This window comes from Leopardus geoffroyi, chromosome B2 (genome assembly GCF_018350155.1).
Source record: "Leopardus geoffroyi isolate Oge1 chromosome B2, O.geoffroyi_Oge1_pat1.0, whole genome shotgun sequence".
NCBI lineage: Eukaryota > Metazoa > Chordata > Mammalia > Carnivora > Felidae > Leopardus > Leopardus geoffroyi.
Window position 1 is genome coordinate 37794369 of NC_059332.1, and position 17771 is coordinate 37812139.

The window sequence follows — 17771 nt, forward strand, 5'->3', positions numbered from 1 at the left end:
TATTCTCCAGCCCCAGAAGTCATGACCTCCATTTCTTCACTTGTAAAACGGGAAGAACACTGCCTCCCCCTCCCCCCACACCCCCAACTCTCAGGGCTATGGATCCAAAGGCTCGATGGATGTGAACGTGAAGGACATGAAGCAGGGGCACAGGCAAAGCCAGAGATGCCCCTGACTTAAAACTTGTGGTTTCTAAACGCCTCGTGCTGTTGGGATAGGCTTTCTTTCAGCCTCCTGGTGCATTGTGTGTGGCCAGGGAAGGCTCAAGGACAGGAAGGTACATGGCACGAGATTTCCAAGTCACCCAGGGGTCATGCAGGAGAGCGAAATCCGCTCCTCGCGTGGCTGCATCCTGTCCCCCTGTGGAACTCAGTTTCCCACGAGAACACTACATGGCAGCTGGGACGGCCACTTCTCAGGCTCGTCCTGGGAGGTCCGTTTACCCTTCCAGCCTGCTGAAAGTGGCTGTCTGTCCTGAGGGCCAAACAAGTGACCCATCAGTGGGCTTCCAGGACATAGCCTGTCACCTCCCAGGAAGAGTGGTGAGACCAGATGGCAAGATGGGAAGAGGGTTCCCTTCACCCTTACTCCCACCTTGGGGCCCTGGGGTATTCCCCTCTTCTGTGGGGCAAGAGTGCAGCTGTGCCTGCCTGTTACAAATGCCACATCTGGCCAGGCACCAGCCCCAAGCCCTGTACAGAACGCATCCAACCTAATTTAACCCAAAGAAAGAAGGGACCAGAGTTCTGGACGACCTTCCCTTGCACTGTGCAGCTCAAAGCTGGATCTACTGATTACGTATTTACTGAGCACTGGTCATATGCTCTGATGCTGTGAGCCAAACAAGGGAAGTGCAAGACAGGCTCTGCCTAGAAGGACTCGCAGTTCTGTCCAGATACGGGCAGGCACACAGGAAGTTACAGGATGGTGGAAGACACCACAACAAAGCAGCGGGATAAACGTCGAGGTCAGGACAAGCCCCAGGGCTTGAGCTATGCCTCTGTCAAAGTCCCAGCAACTGGCCACAAAGCAGAACAAGAAGCCCAAACCCAGATGGGGAAACGGAGGCTCACAAGACACAAACGACTAGAGCAGAGCCATCTCCCGGTCAGATGCTTCCGCAAGCTCTGAAAAGCGCCGGGCCCTCCTCCCCAGCCCCACCCCTGGGTCTTCCACCTTTCCTGGCCCAGGACCCATATCATGTACCCCAGAAGGAACCTGGAAAACTCGCCCTGCAGGTTCCGTCGGCCACCCCTTCTTCTATTCTTTCCAGATTTGGGGTGGAAGAGATAGATGTTCATGGTTCTCATCCCAAGGGGAAGATGTTCCCCGGGTGGCCGCAGATCCACCCAGCCAGGGAGCCTGGACCTTAAGTGCAGGCTTTCCTCCCCAGGGCCGGGGAAGAGCTGCCCTTCACCGCAGACTGGGCTGAGGAACAGGGCGGAGCAGGCAATCAGAGGGAACTGACACCCTGGACAACAACTGGAGGTCCATGGAAGATGACTCACTGTCTACCTCAGCCTGGGCCCACCTCCAATGGAGCCAAGGTGGACTGATGGTGACACCAGGAATGACCCTCCCATCAAATACACACTCATCTGAGTCTGATGTGGCTGAGCGGGCAAGGCGGTCCACAGCCCTCTGCAATCTCACGCTTTCTGGGGTGTGAGGGTGGGTGTGCTCACCTCAGAAGGGCTTGCAAGTTTCCGGTCGGGGGCGGGGGTGGGGAGGCCACCCCCTACAGGTTCCTGGCACACCACCGTCCCAGCTCCAAGCCTGCCAGGCCGGGCCAGGTCTCCCCTCTCCCACCCCAGAGCAGGAATGGAATTTGACTAGACACCGCGAGAAGCCAGTGGGCCATTAGAAACCTCAACAGATTCCTATCAACACTCCAGTGCTGTCCAAGAGAACTCTCTGTGCTGTGGAATGTTCTATATCTGAGCAGTCCCATGTGGCTACCAAGCCTTTGAAATGTGTGACTGAGGAACTAAATTTTAATTTAAAATTAAACAGCCACGATATTTAGTCATTATCCCGTTAAAATAAAATTAATTGGCAACAGGTGGGTGGTGATTACTGAACGGATGCAGAGTGAAACACAACACATCCTACCCAGACTCTCTCTCCCAGGCAGAGTCCGCCTTCCCCTGGTCCCTCACGTTCACCCAAGCCTCCGGAGGTAAACCGCAGCACGCTCCTGACTCTGAGTTACATGCGTGGTCCCGGGCTGACCCAAATCTCGCTTGTGCTCTGTGTTCATCCAAAAGGCAGGGCAAGGTCTCCCTGTGCCCCTTTGAGACTTGGCAGAGCTGGATGCAACATAACACTTGTCCGTGGGCCGCTGGAAGACACCGTCCCTTGTAGGGGACACTGGGCGCAGCACTGGGTACAGCCGCTGGGGCTCCCTGGCTCTGCCAGGGACCTCTCAGGGAACCGCACCCTCTCCTTGGTGACCGCCGACTTGTGTGTCTAGTCTCAAACACCTTGGTCTGCGGACCAAAGGCCCCCCCTGGTTTCCCCAGACATTGAGCCCCTTCGCCTCCAAGTGTTCAACAGCACGGCTGCCCAGGAAGTCACAACTTTGGCAGCTACATTGAAAAACAATAGCAACACACTGTTTAGCAATCACAGAACTGACACCAGGTTTTAGAGTACGTTCTGTTAAAACCGTGTTTTTGCTTTGTGCACCTCAAACATTAAAAATGAAAACAGCTAGCACAGAAGTGGCTGATGACATAAGCATATATCTTACCCTTTAAGAAAATTAAATTTCTTTGTTTTAAAGGCTTGACAACAGCATTTCAGAAAACTGGGGAGGCAGAGAAAGAAAGAGCCATCAATAATCCTGCCTCCAACTCAGTACTCACGCCTTCTGTTTTTACATCAAATTTCTATGACTCAACGCTAACAGAACCCCCACACTAACTTCAGAGTCCCAGCTGCCCTCACCCCCAGTCTTGTTTTTGTTTAACTTGAAGCCTGGCTTCTAGCTCAGTCCCACTTTGAGAAACACCAACCGAAGCACCACCCCCAGGAAACCACCCCCACCCCCAGGGCCTGGGTAGCTCAAGCATCAGGTGTCCCTGTGGTAGTCTGTCTGAGGGTTTCCCATCCACTGGCCACACAGCCCCAGACAGTCGAGAAGGAAGGACTAACCTGTGTGTGCAGAGCAGCAGGGGAGAGGGGCGGAGGAGTGTGTCCACAGACACAAGACCAGCTTCAGGAAGGGGAGGTTTTAAGGCCTGTACACAGTGACCCCAACACAGAGCAGGCAGAAGAGCCAGGGGGTTTGACCACATGCAGCTCTCAGCCCTGGAACGTTCCGAAAAGAGAGGTTGTACCAAAGCTGAGATCAGTGAACCTGAGTCCTCAGCAGGCTTGATGCAGATGGGAAACTTCTGGAGCAGGACCCAGAAGTGGCCCCCATGTCTCCAAAGTTGCCCTGCCCCAGCACCGTGGCGCCTGCCCTGGGTCTAGACCCAATGCACACCTAACCCAGGGAGGTGTTGACACTTTGCCAGGCAACCTATAGACCTGTCCCAAGAGGGCGGTGCGCAGGTGAGGTTCAGAGAGGTGGGGGCAGTCCCGGAGAGCTTGCTGGGTGGACATAGAGTCTGGCTGGCCAAGACCTCCATTGGGAGGGCTAGGGACAGTTTTCCAGATTGGAAGTGGGTCCACCTAAAAGGCAAAGGAGGGCTGTGAGGGTCCTGCCTCTGAAATTTGAGGGCTGGTGGAAGAGAGGCCGAAGGAAAGAGAAATACAGCTCATGGTTCGGGGTATTCATTAATAATTACCCCTTACTCAGTACTAGACTTGTGATCCACTGGGGCACAGGTTGAGGGCCTCACGGAGGTGGGGGGAGGGGGGGGAGTGCAGACCCCCAGGGTGGGGAAGACGTGCCCAGAGAAGGAGGAGGCTCAAAGGAAGGTGACCCCCAGGCTCAGGGGAGCCTTCCCTGACACCCCTGGCCCAACGCAACTTTTCTCCCCTGGCGCACCCGAGGCCACCACAACATGCCAGCTCCCTACTCAGTAATTCTCCATACACATTGCATAGCCCCACGCCAACCTCAAAAGCAGAGCTAACATCTAATTCTTCCCAGAATCTCCACAGTCCTTAAACCAGCATATGTACTGGGCATACGGCAGGTGCTCAGCCAAGTGTCTAATTGGCCTTAGGGAGCAAGTCCTTGGTTCCGAGGGGGGCAGCCACCTGGCCCAGTCACACAGCAAGTCAGCTGAGTAAGCCCTAGGCCCCCACTCCCTGGGCCACTCATAAGTAGATCTCTGGGCTGCGGCTAGAGTCTGGGGGATGGGAGAGACGGGGTGTTGAAAAGCTGATAATCAGGACACCCTCCCTTTTCCTGCTCCCCAGGGGGTGCTGACAAGACACTACTGCATCAGCTTGCTCCACTTAGCCCACTCAGCACTCACTTACCCTCAGTGAGAGGCACTGCTCTGGGGGGCCGGGATGCTGACAAGGGAAGGGCGTGCTTCCAAAGCTAACACTGTCAGGATGCATTCCACGACCCGGGAGGCCAGAGTTTTATTTGAACAGCAGAAATGGGGAAGGTACGGGGCTGCTGTTCTTTCTCCTCCAGAGGGTCTGTGAACAGGTGCCACCCTGCGCCTGGGACGTGGGAGGGTCAAGAAACTTGCACTTAGACACAAGGGGCCCGTCCTGGGGTCCTCAGCATGCTGCAGACACCGACCTCTATCCTCAGCCATGTGAGCAGCATCGGGGTGGTATTTCCACTGCAGGAGGATGGCAAGACTAAAGCTATTCCCTACCAAGGTGTAGCCCAGAGTCCTGCTGGGGGCCTTCCCCTGGGGAAGCCAAATGGGGGCACACGTCACAAGTACAGGTTTAGCTGCTGAGGAGGTGGCAGTAATATGGGGACTCAGGTGGAAATCTCACAGCTCACAGCTACACCTCCCCCGTCGGCTCCTTGATTTTTTTCTCAAAGCCTCAGTCTCTGGGTCCCCTGACCCACAAATTCTGTCATGAAGGGTAGGGGCCTGTTGGGTCTGTAAGGATGATGGAGAAAAGGGGCTGAAGGCAGGAAAGGAGTTGACAGACCCGACTCTGAACTGTGGCACCCACTTACATAACCCAAGCTCTCCTGCTTTAAATGTTTTCATGCTGCAAATGGCAAATGAACCTATATCTGGTCAATGTGGTCAGGAAACAGTGGTGTCAGAACCCTGAAGGCTGCAGAACACAGTGCTCAGCAAAGGCCAAGCAAGCATGCATGGGGAGCTTTTGGGGTGCTAGGAACCAATGGGCCCCGAGCAGAAAATCCAGCCCCAAGGAGTGGCTGGTAGCCTAGAAAGATCGGTAGGACTGGCGCTAATTTAGGACACCATGAGAGGCCACTCTGCAGAGCCCTGGCTCTGGACTCTGAAGGCCTGGGTTCAGGCCACTAACTAGCTGTGTGACCTTGGTTATGTTATTTAATCTCTCTGCTTCAGATGCATTATCTGCAAAATGAAGTTCCCCACAGCAGCTATCTTACCACTGCTGGGCAGTCGGTGCAACGTGACAGTGGCCCTCGCCTGGCCCATGGCACCTTTTCCCCCACCAAGTGCCAGCTACCGTTACTACTGTAGCACTGTGGTTCCGCCCCTCTGCCACCCCTCCCCACAGCTGCTCAGGTTACTGGTGGACTCAGACCTCCAGGCCTCCATAAAAACTATAAACCTGCTATGAGCGTACAGCATTTTAGACCACCTCTCCACCCTCAGGAGACAGCCTCCCCCCTATATCAAGGCCGAATGCGATCAAAGGTTGCCGTCCAGAAAGAGGGGAGACCACGTGGGTAGCAGAGTCCAAATCACACCGCCAAGAATGTTGGCTTAGTCTGAGGGAGAAGCCACTGAGGGTTTTCTGAGTTTGGGGAGGGGGTGTGGTCACGATCTGAGGCTCCGAGGACCCCTGATGGCTTTAAGAGTGGCCAGAAGAGCTCTTAGGAGGTGTGGCAGTCACCTTTCAACCTAGTCTTGGGGCCACGGCTTCCAAGAAGCCTTCCCTAATTGCCCCACTTAGCTCTAATTACTCCTTTATTGTACTTCCCTGCGAAGTAACCTTGGGAAAGTTACATAACCTCAGAAGGTCTGGGCCTTGGCTCTGGGGCTGTACAGGGAGGCCAGTTAGGTAACCACTAAGCTCCCTTCAGCCTCACAATTTATGATTTGCCGCCAGGAGATGTGCCCGGAGCCTGACCCTCCTCCCCCATCAGCCACTCTTGCCAGCCTCTGGGGGAGGGGGGCGTGAGGGGTGGGGAGAAACCAGCCAACGAGACAGTTCCTTGGGTGCAAACACTTGGGGTGCAGAATCCTGTGATGGGGAAGCTCCCTGGGGAAGCATGAGATCATTTCTGCTTCTTTCCGAGCCTACAGTTACCACAATCTCAACTTTTGCCTCTTGTTCCAGAAAAACTCACTCGTGGGTGGGGAAGTTGGCCCTCAAGATCACAGAAAGGGGTGTGCTGGGCAGGTTAGGAAATCAAGGCAGGCCAATTTAGCTTAAGTAACATTAAGTCCTCTGTACCCCAAAACACGGTCAAGGTTCTGACTTAAAGGCCATTTAAAAGAGGATTAGAGGCAGGGTGACAAATGGCTCAGTGGAAAAAGGCTCTCGACCTGGGCAAGCTGAGCTAGTTTAACCTGAGCTTAGTTCTACAGACAGTCTGTCCCCAGCTCCTCGCCAGGCCTCGGTTTTTCTATCTAGCAGATGGGATGGAAATGCCACACCGCAGTCAGGCCCGGAGAGGTCACAGGGAGGCACCCTGGAGGAATGGGTCTGCAGAGACCCATGGTAAGGCCAAGGGTGAGAATCTGGGAAGGGTGCAAAGCCTGTGTATCTGAAGGTCTCTCAGGGGTCACCCAGGTACTGCAGGCGACACAACCCAACACTCCTGCTCCATCCCCTGGGGCCAACATCCTTGGCCAGCTGTGGAGGGGGTACCCTGCAGGGTGGGCCACGGGGTAGCAAAAGCCTAATGCAGGCGCCAGTCAGGCCGGAGTTACCTGCTCAAGGCATGCCCTTCTCCCCTGCAAACAGCCTTCTCCTGCTCGCTCTGAAGATCAAACGGTTTCCACAAGGAAGGGGCAGGGAGTGTTGTTTCCCTCCCCCCGGCGGGTCCACTTGCCTTCCTGGTTTCCGTAGTACATGGTCTGAAGACATTCCCCAAAAGGCAGGGACGACGGGGCTGCTTCCCTTTGCAGCAAGTCTCAAACAGGTTTGGGCACACAGTATGTGCTTAGTAAATATCTGCTGAATGAAGGACTGGATATTTGCTGTCTCAAGTTCCTTTAAGGCAGAATCCACGGCTCCCCATCTAGCATCTAGCTGGGCCAGGGGGTGGGGGAAAGAGACCTGTTAAATGTTCACACTGATTGGTTTTGCTAATCCCAGGAGAGAGGAGTTCAGGAAAAGTTTATAAAAAAGGGATGGGGGCAGGGAAGCTGAGAAGGGGTTCCTGGAGAGAATGACCCAGAGAGGGAGAACAGTTTATTCTGTCAAGTCCCCCGCAGAAGAGATGGCAATAAACTGAATTTAAAGGTGAACTTGGAGCTGGCAGCTACAGGGAGTGAACATCACATACGTTTTCTCCATGTTCTCCTGTTATCTTCGTCCCACCGAGATGGGTAACATCACTCTCCCTTTCAGACGCGAGTCGTGTGCTCAGGGCCACTCAGCTTGCAAAGGCCACTGTGACTTGAAAGCCTGTCCTTAACCACTAGGCAACATGGCCCCACCTCATGAGGCTTGAAGGGGAAAGTGGGAGCACATTTTGATAATGGCACTCTCCCTTCCTCCTCTTCACGGTGTGGAGACTATGAGACCAGGGGCCAGAGTCTGGGCCTGGCTCAGTTCACCTAGAAAAGTGCCTTCTGGGGCACCTGGGTGGCTCAGTTGGTTAAGTGTCCAACTTCAGTTCAGGTCATGATCTCACAGTTCATGGGTTTGAGCCCTGCGTTGGGTTCTGTGCTGACAGCTCAGAGCCTGGAGCCTGCTTCAGATTCTGTGTCTCCCTCTCTCTCTGCTCCTCCCCCACTGGCACTCTGTCTCTCTCTCTCCCTCCCTCTCAAAAATAAATAAACAGTAAAAAAAAAAAAAAAAAAAGGAAAAGTGCTTTCATCTTGAGGAGGCCTAGGTCCTCCAGACTGGCCATAGTACTGAAGGTCCACATGCGTCTCCACACCCCCCCTCAGAGCTGGGCACAGCACTGGGCACCGGGGGCCCAGCAGACACTGTGGGCACATCAGTGGCTGGCTATACCCCCACATGCTTATTGCACAGGTCTGTGGATTAGGGCCAAGGGTCCCTGCCCACGTAGGGCTCCTACTGCCTACCTGGGCCTAATTTAACTGGCACTTCAAGCCTTCCTGAGTGAATGGATGAATTTACTTGAAGGAAGTAGAGTCCAAGAGAAGTGAAATCCAGCCAGGGTCGCACAGCACACACCAGTGCCATGGGGAGAGTTGGAACCCAGGTCCGAATCCTCTATTTCCTACACAGTGGTTCAGATCTGAGTCCATCAGCCCCAGCCCCAGCCCCAAGCACAGGTCCACACAAAGGGAGGGGCTCAACCGTGTGCTGGCTGGGCCATCAAGCACCCTGCAGGGCTTTTCTCCTGGGGTTGGGGAGCAAGTCTCCCCCTCCTAGGAGGGACCCAGCTAAGCAGCTGCAGCCAGATTACACTGGGCCATGGGAGGTGACAACAGCCACAGTACGCAATCCTGCTTAAATATTTCAGCAGGAAACCCAAATATTTAGATGGAGGGGAGGAAAAACAGAATGCACATTTCAAAGCCAATCACAGGGACCTGCCTGCCAAGGGCACTGTGAGAGGGCAAGTGGGTGGAGTCTGCCCCCAACGAGGAAACAACTCTGATCCCAGGTCCCGAGTGACCACCACCCAGAGAAGACACCCATGAGGCCATCTGCCCCTGGAATCCTCCAGAATGGAAGAGGTTTGACCAAAGCCTGGGATGAGCCAGGACTGAGCAGAGAAATCCTTGCCACCTTTCCCCAGAGCAAGGAGCAGGGCCCCTGCTCGGGAAGGGAAGAGGGTATCAACCTTCCATACTTTCAGCTGTGGACCATGAACTCTTTGGAGGAGAGGGCTGTGGGTGAACTTGAAAGAAATGGAGAATGCTGGACAACTCCACTAGGACAACCTTGGGCACGGTATTGAAACTCTGTGGTCCATTCTGGTGCTCCTACTAGAAGGGAGTGCTGATAAGGGCACCTCCTGGATCCTTCTCCATTCCTGGCTCTGAAGTCAGCAAGGTGGGGATGAGTCTGAGCCTCCAGGTAGCCATGTAGACCTGAGCAAATCCCTTGGCCTCCATTTGCCTGGCTAATGGACATAGCAGTAACACTGAATCCACTGGACTGGTTTAATGAGACACAGTTAAAGTAGGAGCCCAATGCCCAGCACCCAGTAGGAATTCAGCAGAGTGCAACCCATACCACTCATCCTTCCAGCCTGCCTCAAATACCCGCTTCTTTAAATTCAAGAGTAGAAATTAATCTCTCACTCGTCCACACTTAGAACCCCCAGGTGCCCTTACCAATGTCAGCGAGGTGAGAGCTCCTTACCTTTCTTTCTCTAGACTGGGGGCTCCCTGAGGGCAGGGGCTATGTTTTAATCAGAGCCAGATCCCCTGCAGGCCAAGGGGTTCCACAGGCCTCAGCAAACAGGAACTGAATCCTGAGGCCCAGTGACTCTTGTCCCATCTCTCCAACCTCTACCATCTGCAACCCATCACTCAGCACCAGGACCGCATTTCCCCTCAGTTTCGCCACTGTGGCCTTGTTTCTCTGCCCAGCGAGTCTGAGCCCCCAAGGTCTACGGCCCAATATGGTTTCTGCGGCTTCTGTACACACAAAAATGCTGGCCAGGAGGGAGGCCCCTCCGTGAGCCCACCCTTCCTTTGTCCAGATCTCTGAAATTTAGGGATCAGATTAACTCCTCACCAAAAGCCCAGAGGGCCCAGGCAGCTGTACCGAGCTGGAATATCCCACCGCCCCCCCCGCCCAACTTTTTTATATAAAGGGGCAACTAAGGTATTATCTGGAAGGTCATCAAATTGGGGGGGGGGGGGCTTTAGCTGGGACAGGAACCCACACTTGAACCTCCCAAGGGGTTCATGGTAAGAGGAAAAGGTGCCCTAACTGAAAGCTGGGGTGTGAGGGAGGGTGGATGGGCTGTGTTGTGTGTGTGTTGGGGTGGGGGTGGGGGCGGGGGGGAGTGGGCTCTGTGGGCTTTGGTGGAAAAACCCACACTCCATCACATCAGAAAGTTCAAGGGAGGAAGCATCCTTATCAGAACACCCATGGGGTGAAGGGATCAGCCCACAGAAATGCTGTTAATTTAGAGTTGAAGATTCTACTTCTTTTAAGTTGCCACGCCTGTGAAGGAAGAGGGAACTTTCTGAAATGCTGTTCACTCCCCGACTTAAAAATTGCAAAAATTTGGTCAGTTCAAATTCCTTGGCTAAACCCAGAGGGCTTTGTCATCTGACCCTTACCTCTCGGCCCTATGGCTGCAGCCCAGAACCATCACGCACTTTTACTCCTCCCTGAGGGCTGTGGGCAAGAAGGACCCACCATCCCCCCTTCTTTGTCTAGCTCTTTAAAAATGTGGTTGATATATACCCAGAAGAGGGATTGCTTGATCATACATTTCCATTTTTAATTTCCTAAGGAGCCTCTACACTGTTTTCCATAGTGGTGGCACCATTTTACTCAAAAAGACAAATGATTCCACTTGGAAGGCATTTAAAGTAGTCACATTCACAGGAACAGAATGTAGATTACTCGTTACCAGGAACCAGGGGGAGAGGGGAAAAGGGAGTTGTTTAAGGGCGATAGAATCTGCTTCACAAGATGAAAAAGTTCTTTAGAGCTGTTTCCCAGCAGTGTGAATATACTTAACAAGAATGAACGGACACTTCAAAATGGTTAAGATGGTAAACTTTGTTATGTGTTTTTTTTACTACAATTAAAAAGAAGTCGGTTGACCTTTCCTCTGCTTCAGGAAGGTCTTCCTGCTACTGTGCGAACCACACTTGTGTGGGGGCAGTCCCTTCACACAGCAGGGTTGTCTAGGAACAGTAGCAGCGACAGCAGCAGCTAACACTTAATGAGCACTATGTGCCAAGCACTCGTCTATGCAAACAGTGAGGGTGAGATTTGCGGCATGCCTTCAGAGGCCAGCCTGTAACCATCAGACATACTGCTTGCATGGTGACTCTTTCAACAACAGCAAGGAGCCTGCAGTTAGGTGGTGGGGCGAGTGGCACTTGGAGGAAAGCATGTCCTCTATCCATGTCAAACCCATCCTTGGGGAGGATGGCCAGGTCAGGCCTCGTCTGCCCTATTCTAAGAGTCCCTGGCAACTGTCAGTGAAATCTCCAAGGAGACTCGCCGTGACCCTCTGCATTCCCCCAGAGGGAACCGGGAAGGAGGCAAGCCTATTTCACATGCTTTCTTATAGTACCCAGCACACGTGGCCTCTCTGAATCACCCAGTTCTGGCCTAGTAGTTCTTGCACCCCAATTTGTACAAAGACTATCTTTCTTTTTTTAATATTTATTCATTTTTTGATAGAGACAGAGCGTGAGTGGGGGAGGGGCAGAGAGAGAGAGAGGGAGACACAGAATCGGAAGCAAGCTCCAGGCTTCTGAACTGACAGCACAGAGCCCGACGCGGGGCTCGAACTCACAGACCGTGAGATCATGACCCCAGCTGAAGTCGGACGCTTAACCGACTGAGCCACCCAGGCGCCCCATGTATAAAGACTATCTTGGGGGTACTATGTCAGGACCATGGCTCCTCTGCTCCCCAAAGCCTTATACTTCCCTGCCCCCCACCCCACAGAGAGTTCAGAAGCTGAGAGCAATCTGACAGCAAACAGCCAACTTCAAGATGAAAGCCCTTGGCCTGAGGTCAGAGCCGGCCAAGCACAGCGCCCAAAACCAGAGGACTGTTTCTTTTAAATGTAAGACTATAAATAGGGCAAAGCCCCAGGAAAACACTTAGAAGCAACAGTCATCACCTCCCTTGCACCCCCTCCTATAGGGCTCCCCCCACCCCACTAGAACCTTTCAACACTTGCTAATTCCCACCCTCAATAATTCTCTAATACCATGCCATCTGCAATCATCCTAAGGGCTCTAGTAAAACTCTCAAAACGATTCAATAAAAATCCACTTTAACTGTTAAACTCTAACTAGAGCAGTTAACTGAGGCATATTTACCAATTTAAGAATTATTATTATCTTGGCTGCCCTCAACTTTGATCGGAACATAAACAAACAGGTCATTAGGAGGGGACCTCTTTCTTCCATTTCCTCTCAAAACCCCAACTTCCCTAGTTTCCACTTCTGCAGTTCTAGACAGTGAGGATCCAAGTTTGAACTAATGACGTGGAGGCCTCCGTGATCTTGGATAATCAAAAGATCTATTGTGTTCCCTTTACTTACAAAGGCAGTTAAGTGGACCAGTGTGCTTTACAATTTCCAACGAGGCTTGAAACAAAAGAGGTTTTCATGTTAACCCTCAATTCTCAAAAAAATTCAATGAATGTGCCCCATTCTAAGGGCATCATTTGGTCAGATCATTACATCATTTGGTCAGATGTAACTTTTGCACATAACCCATGGTTATATTTTCAAATTTTAGGAGGAGGATTGGTGTTAGAAACACGATGTCAGAACCTCAAAACTGGAATCAGCTTGACTACTGTAGACTGGAACATGCAGAGAATAGGAAGGGTCCAGAAAATAAAAGGAGCGGGGTCTGGCACCCACGGAAAACCTCCAAATAGGATAATGCAGTTTGGAGCTGGCAAGGAGGCCAGTAGGATCCAAGAGGCTTCTGGGAACTGGTCAGCTATGTGAGCAGTCTAGGAAAAACCAGTTAGGGATGGGATGCTCCAGTGGAAGGCAGGGCATGGGGCGACCCCTACCACACCCCTGGGAGACATGGGAATCTCAAGAGCCACAGCAGGAACACCTCACTCTCTCCCTCCTTCTCCCTCTTAAACCCTCCTACATCCAAGACCCCACTTGGAGTCATCACCTCCTGAGAGTCCTCCCTGACCTCTCAGGCTGGTTCTGGAGGCCCTCAGGAACCATCACATCATAGTGGGTTTATTCATCCTTCTCCCCAGCAGCCAGTCTGAGCCTCGTGGTGTCTTAATCCATCTTTGCACTCCCAGATCCTCGCCTAGTGCCTGGCACATAGTGGACACTTAATAAATGTTCGTTGATGAATGTTCTCATGTACTCTGGGATCAACCCACTTCAGTGTGAAACCTGATTCTATACTATATAATCCTGGGCAAGTTATATCATTGTCCTCATCTATAAAAGGGGGTGGTCACCAAGATTAAATTAAAGTAAGAATGTATAGAACGTGCTTATTCAAAGCTCTGGTGCACAGGGAGTTCTCAAATCCTTCCTGTTTATGATCATTGCACACTGGAGGTGAAGGTTGAGACTGCCCCCCTTCACTGCATCCCAACCCTTTGCTCTTTTGTGCTGCCAAGGGAGGGGTGGACCGATGCTTACCACAGTAACAGAGGAGGTGCTGGCTTGGCCAGGCCCAACACAGGAGGCCAGCATGCCAATGCCTGTTCTAGGGGAAATAGAAAATAAAATTTCCCAGCTGACCGAAGTCCAGCTGAACCACCCCACTAAGCTCACTTACAGACTACCCATTCAACAGCTTCACAGGCCTAAGAAGCAGGGCAAAGGTGTACAAGGAGTAGGCGAGCCAGGTTCCCACCCCAGGCTGTGCCCTCCTGCTGTGTCACCAAGGCCACTTCAACTTCCCTGAGCTTCAGTTTCCTTATCTGAATTCATAAGGTTGCTGTAAAAAGTACCTGAACTAACACAGGTAAAGCACTAGGTCAACGTGTGCTCAATAAACACAAACAGACAGGGGGAGACGTGCTCGCTTTAAGTGACATCTGTAGGCATCTTGCATAACGCTTCTACTTGCCCTGATCCTCACTGGACCCTCACTTTGCACTGAGGAAAGAGGCAAAGTCAAATGGCTTGATGGGTAAAATGGCCAATGCAGATGTCAAAACAGGCCTGTGCCCACTCTCTTTTATAAAATGCACATACCACTCACAGTGCCCAACACACAGAGTGCTCAAATCCATGCTAACTGCCCTAGTGGAAACCTCTGCATGCAATTCAGGGAAGAGGCTGGGGAGGCAAGGGTTCAAGGTGGTTCTGAAGGCAGGAAGGAGGACAACCACAGGGTCTGAGGCTGCTGCGGTAGAAGCAGGGAGGGTAAGCATTTGAAAGTCAGGCAGGAAGAACCAGACAACTCGGTTGGGGCGGGGTGCCTATAAGACCTAATGAAAGGTGAGCAGTGTGTTGTGTTAACTCCCTTTGCACACATTTGAAAGCACATGCAGTTTCCAGTGTAAAAAAAAAAAACCCTACTCAGTCTGCACCCCCCACTTCTAACAACCCCTCCCAAGAGCCCGCCCCTACCCCAGGAATTTCTAGCTTGGGACTTCTCTAGGATTACAAAGGTGACTCAGAACCTGACAAAACACAGAACCTCAGGTGGAAATGCCCCAGGCCAGATGGGAAAGAAGTTTGAGTTTTCCACAACGGAGTCTTCTTTTTTCCTTAAACCAATTTCCTGGGGCTGAAGGTAATGCCTCAAGTCACATAACAGAAAGCAGAGCCAGGCAGATTTCTGCAGACTAAAAAGTGATGCTAGCAGAATGCTTCTGCTGGTCAGTGTTCACTTCTTGGGTTTTTCCTATGATGGGAGGGGAAGTTGGAGAAGGTTGGAGAGTTTTTTGGCCAGGGATGGGGAACAGGGCTGTCCATGATCCTCTCCAAATCAGATTGGCCCGATGCCCACATCTAAAAGTTACCTGCCTGCTTTTGGGGGGCAATCACCAGCGGGTTTAAGAGGACCCCCAAATAAGAGGCTTTTTGTTGATTTGAACCCCTTAAGAAAGCTAACTTCCAAAGCTACCACCACCAGCTGCACCCGGCTGCCTTACCCTGACCACCCCCCTCTTCCCTTCTCCGTGGGTTTTGAAGTTTATTTTCCCACATTCAGCCTTGAATTCTTTCCTTCCTTCCCCTGCTGTGGCGAAGAGGGAAACACTTCGAGGGCAGCTTGATTCTTTATCATCCCCGCCTGCCCTCTTCCCCCTCTAAACAAAGCCCTGGAACAAACTAAACAACAACTGCTCTCCCGGGGAATTGTTTCCTCAAGGGAAATTATAAAGTGACCCCTCCCCAACGCACACACACAGGGCAGACACTCATCCACAGAAGTTCCTGCTATTAGCAGCCAAACCACCCCAATTACCGGCTGAATTCCTCCTCCCCACCAACCTCACCTCCCACGGTCACCCACTCTGGGGACTGCTAAGGGCCCAGAGGCTCTCCCCGCTAAAATGCAACACCCCTAAACCTCCCCCCTCACTGGCTCCTGGGAGGACAAGTCTTCACCTGCCCAGCTGCTGGTAGGTACCTATATGCTCGGGTGTGTGAATGTCCATCGATTTAAGGACAATGAGGGGGCAGCACAAGCAAGACATGCTCATGTTTTCCACAGCTTTCAACCTCCCAACAGTCCAGGGCAGGGAAGACAGATGAAGACGGGTGCATTCTCATTTCACATACGGGGAAACTGAGACCAGAAAAATGAGAGACAACTAGACAATCATAAAATGTTGGGCAGGTGCCGTAGATTAAATGTTGTTCCTCATCAAACCTCCTTTCTCGCATCTTCCACCCCAAGAGAAAAATAACACCTTGGACAATCTACCCCTACCCCACTCCACAATCTAGAGCCATCACCAGCTCTTTATACCCAGGTCCTGGTCCTTCCACCGGAGAGAAGCCATTAGTGCAGGCCAGGGAGGGTGGGTGCTTAAGGCTAAGAGCCTCTGAGAAACTGGCGTGGAGGACCCTGGGCCCCAAACAGACTCAAGATCCCAGCCACCCTGGTCAGCCCCAGTTTATTCTAGTGAGGTCAAAGCCATCCATAGAGCACGTACCAGAAGATAAGAGCTTCTCAATGTCAACACGGAGAAGAAACTATACCCCACGCGTCCCCTTCTGCTCAACCTCTCCTTTCCCCTAAAAAGGATTCCCGGGGTTTTGTTCTTTTGTTCAACCTGCTACTTTCACCAACTTTAACTCCAAGCCCTGGGGGAGGAGGGGAGGTGTCTCCATGAGATAAGCCCTGCCGGAAGCTTGAGCGCGTCCCAGGCACTGCGGCCATCAGCCCCCCATCCCGGGGGGGGGGGGGGTGCTCGGGCGGTACGGAGCCCCCTACCCACTTCCCGAGCCCTGGGGGTGCGGGTCCGGGTGCGGAGGAGCTTTTGCATAGCTTGGGGCTGTGGGACCCTCCCGCCACTACGCCCGGCTCACGTTCCCGAAAAAACACAGAGCGGGCGCGGCACTGGCCCGGAGCTGGGAGGTGGAGATGCGAAGGGGTGGCACCCGGCTCCACTCCCGAACTCCGGGAGCGGGAGCTTCTCAAAGTGCAGATAACCGCCTTTATCCGCCCTACAGCCCCCCTCCAACGAGGGAGGTACCCGCACACTCACAGGGAGCCATCGCGGGGCCGGTTCACCCAGAGGTCAACCCCAACGTCTCTCTGGACAAACGGGGTTCCCAAAGAGTCTCCGCGCGTGGGTGACTCCCGTGTCTACGGGTGAACGACAGACCTCAGCAGCCAGACCCAAGTGAGACATCCTTTCCTGCCACCCCCAGGGCTGCCCGCAGGGACTGAGGGTTATCCAAAGCTGTGAAGGGTTTCCCTTCGGCACTCCTAAAGCTCCGGCGGGCTTCCAGTGTCTGTAGGGGCACAGACGGCGGCTCACCTGCAGGATCTTATCCAGGCCCTCCTGGCCCAGGCACGGGAACTCCTTGAGCAGATGCAGTTTCTGAGTATAGTAGTTTTTCTTGGCCTCTTTCCAGTGTGGCTCCTCGAGCACCTCGAAGATCGCCGCCCCGATGGCCAGGTAGAAGATGATGGCCGAAGTGAGCAGTGGGCCCCGGTCCACCATGGCTCCCAAGCGGCCGCCTCCTGGAGAAAGGCTCCCCTAGCCCCTGCGGCTCCGGGTCCACGCGCCCTACAGCCTCTGGAAACAGCTGTTTGAATTTGGAGCTCCGCATGCGCAGTGCCCTGTTCCCCCCCCCCCCCTCCCGCCCCCGGCGCCGCTCTCTGGACAAAGTTGCTCCGCCAAGTTGGCCCACCAAGCGCGGGGAACTGTACGAGGACTTGCTCCCGCGCGGGGGGGCGGGGGGGAGGCTGGTGGGTGGACACCAAAGCGGGGCAAGGGGGCGCCCTGGCTCGCTGGGGTAAAGGGAGCCGGGGGAACTCAAGGCCAGAGTCTAGGGAGACACGTGGGCCGTCCTCCGCGAGCCGCAGCAGTGTGCGCCGCACCCGCCTCCAAGCGCCTCTTTAACCAGCGCCCAGCGCGCGCGCCCTCCCGAGCCTGATCCCGGGGGTGGTACCCGTGCAGGTCCCGCCCCTCGTCTGCACCGCCCCCGCTCAGGCCCGCCCCGCGCAGGCCCCGCGGCTGGCCGGCCGGAGAAGTCACCGCGAGGTGCGCAGCACGGGGATTCGGTGCTCCGTGCGCTGCCGGGGGCTGCCGCCAGGGGAGGCTGCGTGCCCCGCGGTGCCGGAGAGGTTGGGGTCTCTGGGGCTCGCGTTTGTTGTTAGTGCCGGTGGTATTAACTAAGATGAGTGTGTACCTA

General features: G+C 53.6%; 1 protein-coding gene across 1 annotated transcript in view; it reads right to left on the bottom strand.

The window, feature by feature from the left end:
• Positions 1 to 17506, bottom strand: part of KCNK5 (potassium two pore domain channel subfamily K member 5) — a 38168-nt gene extending 20662 nt beyond the window's left edge. The window contains exon 1 of the mRNA XM_045498075.1: positions 16892 to 17506. Within this exon, the coding sequence (XP_045354031.1) occupies positions 16892 to 17077 (186 nt within the window). The 5' untranslated portion in view covers positions 17078 to 17506. The remainder of the gene's footprint in view (positions 1 to 16891) is intronic.
• Between the last annotated feature and the right edge of the window lie 265 nt (positions 17507 to 17771).